Source organism: Dasypus novemcinctus, chromosome 11, assembly GCF_030445035.2.
Source record: "Dasypus novemcinctus isolate mDasNov1 chromosome 11, mDasNov1.1.hap2, whole genome shotgun sequence".
Taxonomy (NCBI): Eukaryota; Metazoa; Chordata; class Mammalia; order Cingulata; family Dasypodidae; genus Dasypus; species Dasypus novemcinctus.
The window spans coordinates 87,640,332-87,653,919 of NC_080683.1; the positions used below are offsets into that span (position 1 = coordinate 87,640,332).

A 13,588-nucleotide genomic window follows, 5' to 3' on the forward strand; every position below is an offset into this window, starting at 1 on the left:
CTTATTTATACTTAATATTTTTTAAAACATATAAACCCTTTCAATGAAACCTACCACAGGTTAATGTGTGAAATGATGAAATCTGCTTACTTCTTCTAAAAAGTCTTAAAATTACCAGCCAACTATTTACAGCTTAATTTCAATTCATAATGACTCTATTAAAAAGTGGCCCTTTTCTCTTTATTCTGACAATGTACAAGAGAAACAGGAGTGCTTTGAGGCCCTTTTCCCCCCATTTCTATTTTTTCTGCCAAAAACTAAACATTCTTCATAAAGAAAGTCTTTAACAGCACTCATAACACTCTCCTTTTTCAGCTTTTTTATTAATTTTGCAAGTGTATTAGACAGAGACAATTTATACAGTTTACACTTTATATATATATAATAATATGTACATATAAAAATGTGTGTATAGACACATAGCACACATTTCAGCAGTTGATAAGGATAAACCTTTAACACAAACCCAAATTAAAAGGCAAAGCCTGTGAAAAGTAGACAGAAACTTATGATTAAAAAAGACTGAACTCATTCAAGGACCCTGATTTTGTTGAGGCTGAGTGTTTCTTCAGGGATCAACTGGAGTGGAGAAAGGGAAAAGCAAAAGACTATACCATAGCGAGAGAAATAAGTTTTCAATGCAAGTTGAAATAAGTTGGGCTATCACATCATTTCAGGAGGTCTGAAACAATATCCATACCTCTGATATGCAGACTACCAATATAAAAGATGAAATTGGAAACAATTATGAATAGGTATGGATTTGCTGACAGATCAAAAGCCCTGCACCTGCTTAGAGTTGATCTGCAAATAAGTGGTTGGTTAAATCTTTAGATAGATTAAACCCAATCACTCTTCATTTTTAAAATATTGTTCCCTTGCGACAGGCATTAGAGAGAACTTACTGTCACTAAGATATCACCTCTGTCACATCTGACAGCAAAGTGGACATCAAATACAGGAGAAATTTGACAGGAGAGTCATTATGTGGGATATATTTAAACAAACTCCCCTCCCCATCCTTTTTAAAGCTGTTTGAGAGCTATCTGCACGATTGTTGTACACTATTTACAAAGGTCTAAAAGGTACCTCATTATTGCCTCCTTGCCTCTCTCTGCAATCTTACCTCCTATCACTCTTCTCCTTTCCTCCAGCCATTCTAAACACTTCAGTTCCTTTCATTTGATCCCCCTTCAGGGAAATGCCATTTCCTCTGCCTGGAAAGCTCTGCCTTGGACCTTTGCATGGCTTGCTTTCTATCTTCATTTGAGTCTCTGCTTAAATTCACCTCAGAAAGGCCTTCTCTGGCTGTCTTACCTAAAGTGACACCACCATCACTCCCTGTCCTTCACCCTTCTTTACGTTTTTTTAAATAACACTTCCTGTCTAGTTTGTGTCTGTTCACCCCAATCTGCTGCCATGAAGAAGAGGTAAAAGAAAGACATATTACCTGAATGATCTCATTCTCTCTTACTGGCAAAATTCAATTCTTTATAGCCTTCCTCTTGCGTGTGTGTGTGTGTGTGTGTGTGTGTGTGTGTGTGTAAATGCATCCCCCTTAACTGGAGACATGGGTTTTCTTTAGCTAGATAAATAGAAAAAAGTAATTAAATAGGTACTGGTGTTGTTCACAAGTTATCTTTGTTTTGGTCTTGCTAACAATCTTTAGGTTTTATAATTACAATCTTATAATTTCAGAAACTATAAAACCTCTAAAGTTCTTTGTAACTCTGGGATTTTGTTTTTTTATCTACTGACCCCAAATATAGCCAAATATATAAATCTATAAATTCACCTTTCTACTTCTTCTGGTTCAGAAAGTCTCCAAAATTTTACCTGCAACCCTGTACCTCCTGGGGCATTAGTTGGTCTTGTCTCTTGGGGGCAAGAAAGTAGATGGAGTAGAGTTTCAAAGTTGATGTTTTTATGATTAAAAATTATATCTGGGCAAATGGACTTGGCCCAGTGGTTAGGGCATCCGTCTACCACATGGGAGGTCTGCGGTTCAAACCCCAGGCCTCCTTGACCCATGTGGAGCTGGCCCATGCGCGGTGCTGATGTGTGCAAGGAGTGCCCTGCCACGCTGGGGTGTCTACCGCGTAGGGGAGCCCCACGCGCAAGGAGTGCGCCCCGTAAGGAGAGCCGCCCAGCGCGAAAGAAAGTGCAGCCTGCCCAGGAATGGCGCCGCCCACACTTCCCCTGCCGCTGACCACAGAAGCGGACAAAGAAACAAGACGCAGCAAATAGACACAGAACAGACAACCGGGGGAGGGGGGGGGATTAAATAAATAAATAAAATCTTAAAAATTATATCTGATATTACAGCTAGTTTGTTAATATATCAATGGGAAGGAAAATTACCACATATTTATTCTCCGCAGGAGATTCCCTAGAATCATGGTAGCGGAATGACAAGGAATCCCAGAAATGAGCCTAAGGTACCATGGTCCTAACTCTTAACTCAGTCTCAAAATAATGCATAGTCTAGAAAAACTGTAATTAAATCTTGTACATAATTTGGTAACTAGATGCAACCGTGTCTACCTTAAAGAAATGAAGAGTATTGAAGGAGTAAAGGAATCAGAGAAGGTTAAATGGATGGTGAGGAAAAAGAGGCCCTAGGTAAGAAAAAAGATGAACCATATTAGGAGAGAAAAAGAGAATGGTGGTGGTATATGGAATTCCTGTATTTTATGCAAAATTGTCCTGTAAACCCACAACTTCTCTAATAATTTTTAAAAGACAACTATCAATTAGATTGAACAACTCATCTTTCACTCCAGATATCCAGATCTATAACTCAACTACTCTCAAGAATACGGCAATGACTTTAATAAACACCCACCAAAAATAGAGAAAGACTGATGACTAATTATTCATTTCACTAGACTGTTTGGATATTCAACTTTATAATGAGAATATGTACAGGAAAGGTCTTAGAAACCTTTCAAGCATAAAAAAAATTAGAAGAAAAAGCTGATGCTCACTTTTAGCATAAATGCTGCTTTAATAAGAGAGGATAGTAAGGACTTTCACTTCATGCATTTATTTAACCAAATTGTTACTGAACTACATCTACTAAGCACCCAGCACCATACAAAATGCTAGATACATAATGAAGAACTTGAAAAACACGGTTCTTTTTCTCATGGAGCTTATATACTAGTGAAAGAAACAGAAAAATTAAGTAAACAAAAATTAAAATAATTCCAAATGAAATGAAGTGCTAAAAGAAACAATTAAGGGCTGATACACAGAATGATAATAAGACCAACTTATTTTAAAGAGGGTGGTCAAGGAAAACTCTGCAGAATTGAAGGATTTGAAAGATGGGAGGGGGATACAGCAGGCAAGAAAAGGGGAGCATGTACAAAGAAATTAGATGGGAAAATTTGGCATATCAGAGAAACTGAAAGAAGACCAACGTTTCTGGGTGGAACATAGTGAATAAAATAACAGAATAGACAGGGGTCAGATCACACAGGCTGTGATTAGAGGTTAAAATTTTATACCATATGAAACACGAAGCTGCTCAAGGACTTTAAACAATTTAAAGAGGACCCAACTTACATCATAAGAGAGACAGTTTTGCCATTTTGGAGTGAGACAAAAATAGAGGAAGGGAATTCAAAAAAAAGGTTATCTTCTCTACTTACCTAATCTAAAAGTACCATCTGCCCACTTCTCCTTGACCTGTTTTATATTTTCTATTTTCTGTAGCACTAATTATCTTTTAACAAATAAATTTATTACATGTTAAATCTACTGGTTATTGTCTATTTCCCACTACTAGCAAAAATACTCCATGGGGCAGGAATTTTTGTTTTGTTCAATGTATCTCAAATGTCTAGAACAATGCCTGACCATAAAAGATACATTTGATATTTGCTAAATCTATGAATTTCTACGGCTCTAGGAAAAAGAACGTGTAAAGGGTTAACACAGAAATCACTATTAACCACTGCAATAGAAATATGCTTTTAAAAAGCAGGAAACTCATCCCAGTTACACTAGACTAGAAGTAAAAGAAAAACAAAGCATATATTTGAATCAGTCTTTTTTCCTCCCAAATTATAATAGCAATAGGAACACAGATAAATAGAAATTTTTAAAGATGTTATTATATACTTACATTCCTGATACTAATGACACTTTGAACACATGCTGAGCAGTGGAAGATGGACTGCCTAAAGCCACATTAAGTGCTCTGTCGATACTGAATGCCATCTGAGAAAGATAGCTTTCTGGCTGCTGTCCATAACCATCGTATGGCACATAGAGGTAAGGAAAGATGCCATGTAGATGAAGACATGTCTTCTGACCTAAAATGTAACATAATGTAAAATTTAGTCTTGAGAAGCATTTTAAATTTTAACATCACAAAGCTCAGAATGCAAACCATTTAAATGTTCCAATAGCAGCATACCCTTAATTAAAGTCATCTATATTAATATTTTACAACAGAACATTTGGAAGCATTTTGTAAACATAAGCATTGTATTAAGACTTCAGCAATTGTTTTGGTAAAGATATATTTGAATATTTCACCCTCACAATCCAATTAGTTTAATGTACTTAACCAAACTACTCTCTTATACATTTAACACAGTGTTACGTAGGTCACAGAAATTCACTGAAAGTTTACTAAGTAAATCCGTCTTGGCAAAAATGTTTTCAAACAAGAGACTTCCTAAGACAGAGACAGCTCCTGGAGAAAGGAGTGAGTAACAGTAGTGACAGTGTGTAGAATTTTGTTATGGGGCAGGGGGTGTGGTGGGGAGGGTGTTGGTGGTAAAAAAATTAAACTATTGCTATTAGAAAAACAAGAGACAAAAACATCAAAACAAAACCCCTAGAGATCAACTGTCTGTAATGGCAGTTCCAGATATTTAAATTGCATATTTGGTGGAGAGGGACAGAGGAGACACAGTGAGAGGAAAAAACAAGCATGTACACTTTGCAGGTCATTATATCAGCCAAGTTACAGGAGGAGGAAATGATGCTGACCTGCCAAGAGACAACTTGGCATAGCCATGATAAAGAAAGTAATATGAGTGAGAACCCACATAAGAATCATTACAGAAACAACAGTTACAGAAACATCAATGACAAGGTAAGTAACAACAGGAGCAACAAAAAGCAGATGCTCCATTAATCTCATGAATCTGGCAGGACTGTAGGGAAGTGGTTCCTGTCCTCAGAGCATTGTCCCTAGCTCCCCTTGGGTACCATTTGTCTAATTCAAATGGAGAGTAGAGCAGCAGTGATGGGAGAACACCTCCATTTTTTTCATGCTGTCACTCATATTCCCTGTGCTGTTCTTGCCAACACAATCTGCATCCGCATGCATCTTCCCCGTCTGTTACCCCACCTCATTCTGTTTTTCTGGTCCTTTTCTTTTGGTAGAAAAGTAGCTGACAGAGTGATTCGTGGAGCTTCATTTCACACTGATGACTATTTCCCAATGATAATTTAGAAAGATTTGTATAAAATATTTAGAATATAGTTCTACGTTGTTGATATCTCATGTTTATTACACTTTTTAAAATAGTTATAACAGAATTAACAACTAAATTTGGAAGTTATTACATAAAGTATAGCAAAACTGAAAGATCAGTCATATAATGGAATAAGATTTGTACCTTTTGGACTGCAGTATTCTGTTTTGAACTAACCACCATCACATTTGAAGAATTACAAACTGCTGCTAGACCGATTTTGGTTGCTATTTTTAAGCTACTTAATTTCAAATGAATCAAAAAATTACATTCAGTTAAAAGCAAATTCTTTGATTATTTCTTTCATTTCTAAATATAACCTGTCCTATTTTCTAAATATCATATCATTTTTGGAATATTCAAGTAGAAAAAATTTAAAATGTAATAAATGGCAAGTCTTATGAATATATTTAATCAATTCACTGATGATCTACTTGAATACTTTTTAATATCTCACAAAAAAGTTATACCTATTATCCTTTTAGATATAAACAACAATTTGGTTAAGAGCACTGGAGTGCTAAACCATCAAATGGGGGAGGTAGAAGACACAGAAGTATTCCCTTTTACATTGACAAAATAAATGCAAAACCAGTGATTATAATACCAAGATAGTATGTATTTACAAATAGTATTATAAGTTCCTTAGATAATTTTACAGTCAATATATCTTACTAATGGAATTTTGGGAAGACTTTATAAGAAACAACTACAAATTTTGATTTTCACTAATAGTTTCTTCACAGTTAAAGTGTTCATAAATTATCTTTTTAAAAAATACTTTTATATATACTTTTCATATCTCCTATGAGGCAGGAGATAAAGCAGTTATCTTTCTATTTATAGGTTTTGGAACCACAACAACCTTGGGATGTATTATTTAAGAAAGAGGCAGCAAATGATTTATTCAGAAGTTACTGGGCTAAGTGCTTTACATATATTATTTAAAAATATGTATCACAGAGGTGAACTTTCCAAAAGTCACACAGACATTAAATAATGAATGAGGATTTGAAAGCAGATCAACAACTCTAAAATCAAAATTTTCCATTTAAGCATGCTGGTTCAACTAAAAAAAAAAGTTAATGTTGGCTCCCTTAATTTTTTAGTTCTTACTTTGTATTGTAATCACCTGTTTCCTTATCTAACTCTTCCTCTTGACCGAAAATTCTTTGGGAGCTGAGGTTCTGAAAGATCATAATTTCCTAGGCCCAGAATAAACACATATGTGTTCAATATATATTTACTGAGTGAATGAATGAGCCCTCAGCAAAACAGGTAACTGCTTAAGGACAAAGAAATGGTGCTAAAGCCTTTGACTACCTGAAAAACAAATCCATGTAAAAAAACAGAACTCTGATACAGCTAATGGAACTATCGTCAGGATTACAGAAGAACATGGATATAAAGAATATCCAGGTTATGGCACTTACTACACTTTCCTACTTTGAATAACCTGTAGTTACTACATCAACACTAACGTACCTCCCTCTAGTTCTACTATAGCTAGAGTTCAGTAGCTCAATGCCTTACCTACTATTCCTGCTATTAAAAAAACAAACAAACAGAAAATAGCAAGTGTTAGAGAAGATGCAGAGAAACAGGAATACTCATTCATTGCTGGTGGGAATCAAAAAAGATGCAGCCACTGTGAAAGACAGTTTGGCGGTTCATCAGAAAGCTAAGTATAGGTCTACCATATGACCTGGCAATTCTACTACTATTTACATACCCCAAAGAGTTGAAAGTAGGGATGTGAACAGATATTTGCACACTGACTTTTCATGGCAGCATTATTCACAATTGCCAAAAGATGGAAGCAACCCAAATGTCCATCAACAGATTAACGGATAAACAACCTCCTGAAGAATATCACAGCATAAAGGATTCTTGGCAGAGCACTAATTAATCTAACACACAATACGTATTATAGAAAAGAAAATGTTGAAAAACAAGATAAAATAAGAAACTCAAGCAGTTAAGTAAGGAAACAGAAATGGGTACAACATGAATATGAGAGTCAATTTCTTTTTGGCAACAGTAATCTTTTTCTACTTAAAATTTGTAGTCCTTTAACATCACTGCTTTATCTTGACAAGCTACAGACCACTTTTAAGTATTTCCCTCCATCAGCTCTATTCCACACAAATGTGTACAGTCACATAGCTGTAGAGTCCCTTGGAGGTAAACTGGTCAATATCGCATTTGTTGGGATTAGGTTCAACTGGGGGGGAAAAACCTAAGATTAGTGGCTTCTCTCTCATAAAAGAAATTGGAAGGTAGGTAGCTGGTAGGAGGTACCAATGTTCTTTGAACATCTGGTTAAGAGAAACTTATGACTTCAGTCTGTCTAGAGACTTTTTAGCTTTATATTCCAAGGAGTTCTGCACACAGGATTCATTTAAGAATATTTTTATAAAGGTAGTAAAAATTATGCTATATTAAAACTTTCCACTAAATAATTTGAGATTCTTAAAAAATCTAGCATATTAGCTATTTCTGGTTACCATGTTTATCTAAGAGAAGAAAATATCCCAATTTTCTGTTGTCATATTTTACAGTCATGTTAAACTGAGTTTAACAAGTCCAGTAGGACTAAAGCTATATTTCCAGGTTTCAAAACTTTCTTAAGAGTTTGAGTTTTCAGGTTTGACTGATGCGGCTTAGGTAAGAAGGTGCAAAAGTTTTTTTGTTTGTTTTGTCTTGTTTTTTAAAGAAAAGCGCCTTAGAAACTTATTCCACATAGTGTAACTGATGGTTTTGAAAGATGCCATGGCAAAAATTTTTTGGAACTGGCTACTTTCCAAATGTGTAAGGAGGATTTGTATAACCAAGGTAGTTGCTTCTATATCAGCTAGTACTTGTGTGCTCTGAATCTAATCTTCCACAGAACCTAGAAATATACTAAACATTAAGTCCTCTGCATTCCAAAACTTATTATTGTAAGTTTTCCATATTTTGTTCTCTATTTTAAGCACCTAGATTTGGTCTATTAAATGAATTGTGCATCTTATTTTAAATTTTATTAGCTTATTCATAGTAAAATTGCCTCTATTTTTGTAGATCCATTTTCGATAAAACAAAAAGCCTAATACATACCATTCATCTAATTTAAGATGTACAAACTTTTTCTGTAAACGGGCAGAGAGTAAATATTTTAGACTTTATGATAAGATCTCCAGTGGAACTTACCCTGCCATTGTAGCCTGAAAGAAGCTCAGACATACATAAAAGAATGGGCATGGATGTGTTCTAATAAAACTTCTTTCACAAAAACAGGCAATGGAAGAGATATGGTACAAGGAAGAGCAGTTTGCCAATCCATGTTCTAAATAAATGATTAGCTTTGTCCACTATCATGTGGAACAGTAAGTTTAATGTCTTCAAAAACAAAAACAAAAAACAAGTCGATGGATAACTACAATCAAAATCACTCTAGCCTCTGAGTATCTTAAAAGATTGGATAAGAAATGCTTATTTTGTGATTTGCAAACCCCATCTCCCAAATCTCAAAAACAAATCTATGGAGCATGAATAATTCTAAAATTTTTTGTAATGACCAATGCACAACACTGTGATTATACTAAAAGCCATTGATTATACACTTTAGATAGACTGTATGGTATGTAAATATATCTCAATAAAACTGCTTAATAAATAATTGTGCAAGAATAGCCAAAAATAGCAGCTATGTACAGCAGGGGAAACAGATTGAGAGGTGAAGAATTTTCTTGTTTGATTTCTGTTTGTAATATTATTACTGAAATAATGAAAATGCTCTAGCAATGATTGAAGTGATGAATGCACAAAGAATGTGATTAGGCAGCAGAGTTGGCCCAGTGGTTAGGGTGTCCATCTACCACATGGGAGGTCCGTGGTTCAAACCCCGGGCCTCCTTGACCCGTGTGCAGCTGGCCCGTGTGCAGTGCTGATGTGTGCAAGGAGTGCCGTGCCACGCAGGGGTGTCCCCCGCGTAGGGGAGCCCCACGTGCAAGGAGTGCGCCCCGTAAGGAAAGCCGCCCAGCGCAAAAGAAAGTGCAGCCTGCCCAGGAATGGTGCCACACATACAGAGAGCTGACACAACAAGATGACGTAACAAAAAGAAACACAGATTTCCGTGTCGCTGACAACAGAAGTGGACAAAGAAGATGCAGCAAATAGACACAGAGAACAGACAACTGGGGTGGGGGGAGGAAGGGGAGAGAAATAAATAAATAAATCTTAAAAAAAAATTAAAAAAATTAAAAAAAAAGAATGTGATTATACCAAATACCACCGATTGTACACTTTAGATGAAATGTATATTAATAAAGTATTAATATGTATCAATTAAATTGATTTGTTAAAAAAAATCTAGACAAGGTTTTAAACTTCTAAACAGCTGTAGAAACAGAAAAACTTGGTACATGAGCACGAAACTTGAATTTATGAATTTGTATTTTCTTCTTCCTCAAAAATTTCTTTCAAGGTTTATATCACTATCAATTCATCTGTTTTCCTCCAATCTTTCTTTGATTCTGTCTTTCTAAAATTTCACTCCACCTTTCTTTCTGCATCCCCACAAACCCATAAAATGAACCAAACAAAACTCTTCGTAGTCAGATAGGAAGCAAGTGTTAAATCACCTAATCTCTACAAAAGAAAAGCCTTAAAGAGATACCCTAAGTCCTGGAAATTCCATATTTTCTGAATTTATCCTAAGGTAAAAATTAAGAATGTACATGAAGATTTAGATACTGTGATGTCAAGAGGGTATTAATAGTGAAATCACTGAAAAAATCCAATTTCTAAAAATAGAGGATTAAATATATTATGGTATGTCCAAATTACAGAATAGACCTATGGTCCTAGACCAAATCCTGCTTGTTGTTTTTGTAAATAAAGGTTTATTGGAATGCATCACACCCATGTGGAATGGTCTCTGGTTGCTTTTCTACAGGTAGAGTTGCGTGGTTGAGAAAGACCAATTAGCCAAAAAAAGTCTAAAATATTTATTATCTGGTCATTATAGATAAAGTTTGTCAATCTCAGCAAGAGATGGTGTTGAAATAAATTTCCTAGCATGAAGAAATGTTGATGGTATACTTACTGTCAAGTGAAAATGAGTTATAAAACTGTTTATAACACATTAAACCAGTTTTGTAAAAGTAAAAATACACCTAATAGGAAAAAGACTAAAAGATTGTAAAACAAAATATAAACAGTGATTAAATATATATAATAAGATGATTTTATCTTTATATTTTCTAAATTTTACATATTGTATAAAAGAAAGGCAGGAAGTAGTTACCTACTTCTAAATTATCCAGAAATATAAAACATAACAAAATTAACTAACTTTATAAAGGGCATATGTATCACCTTACTGTTGAACACTGTTCTTCATCACCTCCTTTTATTTGTAAATAATGCTTCCAGGTTTCAAATTTTTTCTGCCTATTTTATTTTTTTTAACTACAGTATAAAGGACTTTATATAGAATCTTCACCTTTAAGTTATTAATCCTAAATTACTTAACATAAATGTAGGCACAAATTTATGTAGGCATAAATTTATGTAGGCATAAATTCTCTATTCATGAAACAATTTGTAGAGGCCCAGTGTTAGGTGCCAGATCACAGACTGCTGATAATTATAGTTCCTGAGCTCATGGATTTCATCATGGAGATAAAGAGGAGTAATTACACAATTACAGTATGGTTTTGACAATTGCTACAATAAGGGAATATTAAACCTATGGCTACATCCAGAAACACCCAACTCATATTTGGGAAAATCCAAGAAGACTTCCCAGAGGAAGTACTTTTTGAGCCAAGTTTTGAAATTTGAGTTGGCTATAGCTAAGCAAAGTGAGAACGAATGCTCCACTATGTACAAAAACATGAAAGCAAAAGAGAAAATAGCATGGTACTGGAGCAGGAAAAAGGTGGTTAGTATAGAGCAAGGAATACAGAGGAGAGAGGGAGAAAGGGCACATTTGTGTATAAGATCTGATGGGTTTTAAACTGGGAGTGAACTATTTGGCTTTGCATTTTATAAAGTTCCCTTGTGTGGAGACAACAGGCACACCATAGTAGGAAGATTTTCTTTAGGAGGCTGCTGGAGTAATTCAGGAGAGAGGTATCAGTAGAGATAGAGAAAAGATCAAGGAGGATTTAGTAAGCAGAATCAACAGGCTACAGTAACTTACTAGAATTTGGAGGTAGGGAGAGTGAGAAGGAATCTTACATATTTGGAATTGGCATTTGGATGGATGGATGGTAAGATCTTTCAGAGAAAAATGAGGAGATGAACTTCATTGATTGGTTTTGAATATGTCAATGGGTTTTCCAAATGGAGATCTGTAACAAACATAACATATGTGCAGCTTACCAGAGAGATATGAGTGATGAATGTATAAGAGAAAGGCAACTATAAGAAGTTAGATCAGAGACTGGGAGCAGGATGCAGATGAAAGCACATAGGACTGGGAAGAGGCACACTAGAAAGGCAAAGTAAGGACCTCCAAAAATCTACTCCTCCATAAAAGCAACAAAGGAATTTTGACAAAGTTTCACTTAGAGAGGCTTGGCTCTGAAGAATACTCCAACACATTGTTTCCCCACTCCCACCCAGACTGAGTTATAGTGAACACATTCTGACCAGGTATTGAATAGAGAGGTCTGCCAAAGAGTGCTGTCTGCTGGACAAACAAAGAAAGTACATGCATGGACTTCAAAAAGTAAATAAATAATAGAGGGTTTTTTTGGCCTTTACAGCCTCCCTCCCCAAAGCTCTTGGAAACTGGTCTGCAACCCATTACTGCCTCTGATTTCATGAGGAATTAAACAGGGATGATCCTAAAGATGTAGAACAAGTTGAACGAATGATCAAAGAACAGCAGTAACACAGCCACCCACCACTAAATCCTATGTGAGAGAGAGAAACTGAGCATCAGCGTAAACTCACTATCATAAGCAGATACCTACACATCAGGAAAAAATTGCAATCTATATGAAGAAAAAGGAACATATGGCTCAGGCAAAGGAATAAAGTGAAGTCCCAGATGAGATCCAGGATTTGAGACAACTAATCAATGATGTTCATACAAATCTCATCAACCAAATCAAGGAGTTGAAAGACAATATGGCTAAAGAGATGAAGGACATCAAGAAGACACTGGGGGAAAATTTGCCTCACCTGATAGAGCATCCACCTACCACATGGGAGGTCCAGGGTTCAAACTCAGGGCCTCCTGACCCATGTGGAGCTGGCCCATGTGCAGTGCTGATGCACGCAGGAGTGCCTTGCCACGCAGGGGTGTCCCCCGTGTTGGGGAGCCCCATGCACAAGAAGGGCACCCCGGAAGGAGAGCCGCCCCATGTGAATACAGTGCAGCCTGCCCAGGAGTGGTGCCACACACACGGAGAGCTGATGCCACAAGGTGACACAACAAAAAAGAGACACAGTTTCCCAGTGCCACTAACAAGAATACAAGTGGACACAGAGAAACACACAGCAAATGGACACAGAGAGCAGACAACTGGCGGGGATGAGGGGAAGGGGAGAGAAATAAAATAAATCTTTAAAAAAAAAAAAAAGACACTGAACAAGCACAAAGAAGAATATGACAACTTAAATAGAAAAATAACAGAACTTAAGGGAATTGAAAGGCAAGAGGTAAGATTAAAAATACATTAAAGGCATACAACAGTAGATTCAAAATAATGGAAAAGGAATCAGTGATGAAAAAGACACAACAACTGAAATTGAAGAAAGAACAGAAGGAGACGAATGGAAAAAATTGAGCAGGGAGTTGAATGACAGTAGGAACTGTAACAACATATGAGTCATGGGAGTTGCAGAGGGAGAAAAGAAAAAGGGTAGAAAGAGTATTTGAGGAAATAATGGCTGAAAATTTCCCAACTTTCATGAAACACATGAAATTACATATCCAAGAAGCAGAGCATACTACAATCAGAATAAATCCAAATAGACCTACCCCAAGACATACACTACTCTGAATGTCAAATGCGGAAGATAAGAACAAAATCCTGAAAGTGGCAAGGGAGAAGCAAACCATTACATACAAGAGATGCCCAGTAAGACTT

The 13,588-nt window shown here is 36.0% G+C and overlaps 1 protein-coding gene across 4 annotated transcripts in view; it reads right to left on the bottom strand.

The window, feature by feature from the left end:
• REV3L (REV3 like, DNA directed polymerase zeta catalytic subunit) overlaps positions 1 to 13,588 on the bottom strand; it is a 254,937-nt gene that overhangs the window by 181,031 nt on the left and 60,318 nt on the right. For all 4 annotated transcript variants that reach the window (XR_009188015.2, XM_058307291.2, XM_058307290.2 and 1 more), the window contains one exon: positions 4,133 to 4,322. Coding sequence is in view for 3 of the 4 variants with exons in the window: in XM_058307291.2 (XP_058163274.1) it covers positions 4,133 to 4,322 (190 nt within the window). In the remaining variant the exon portion in view is untranslated. The remainder of the gene's footprint in view (positions 1 to 4,132; positions 4,323 to 13,588) is intronic.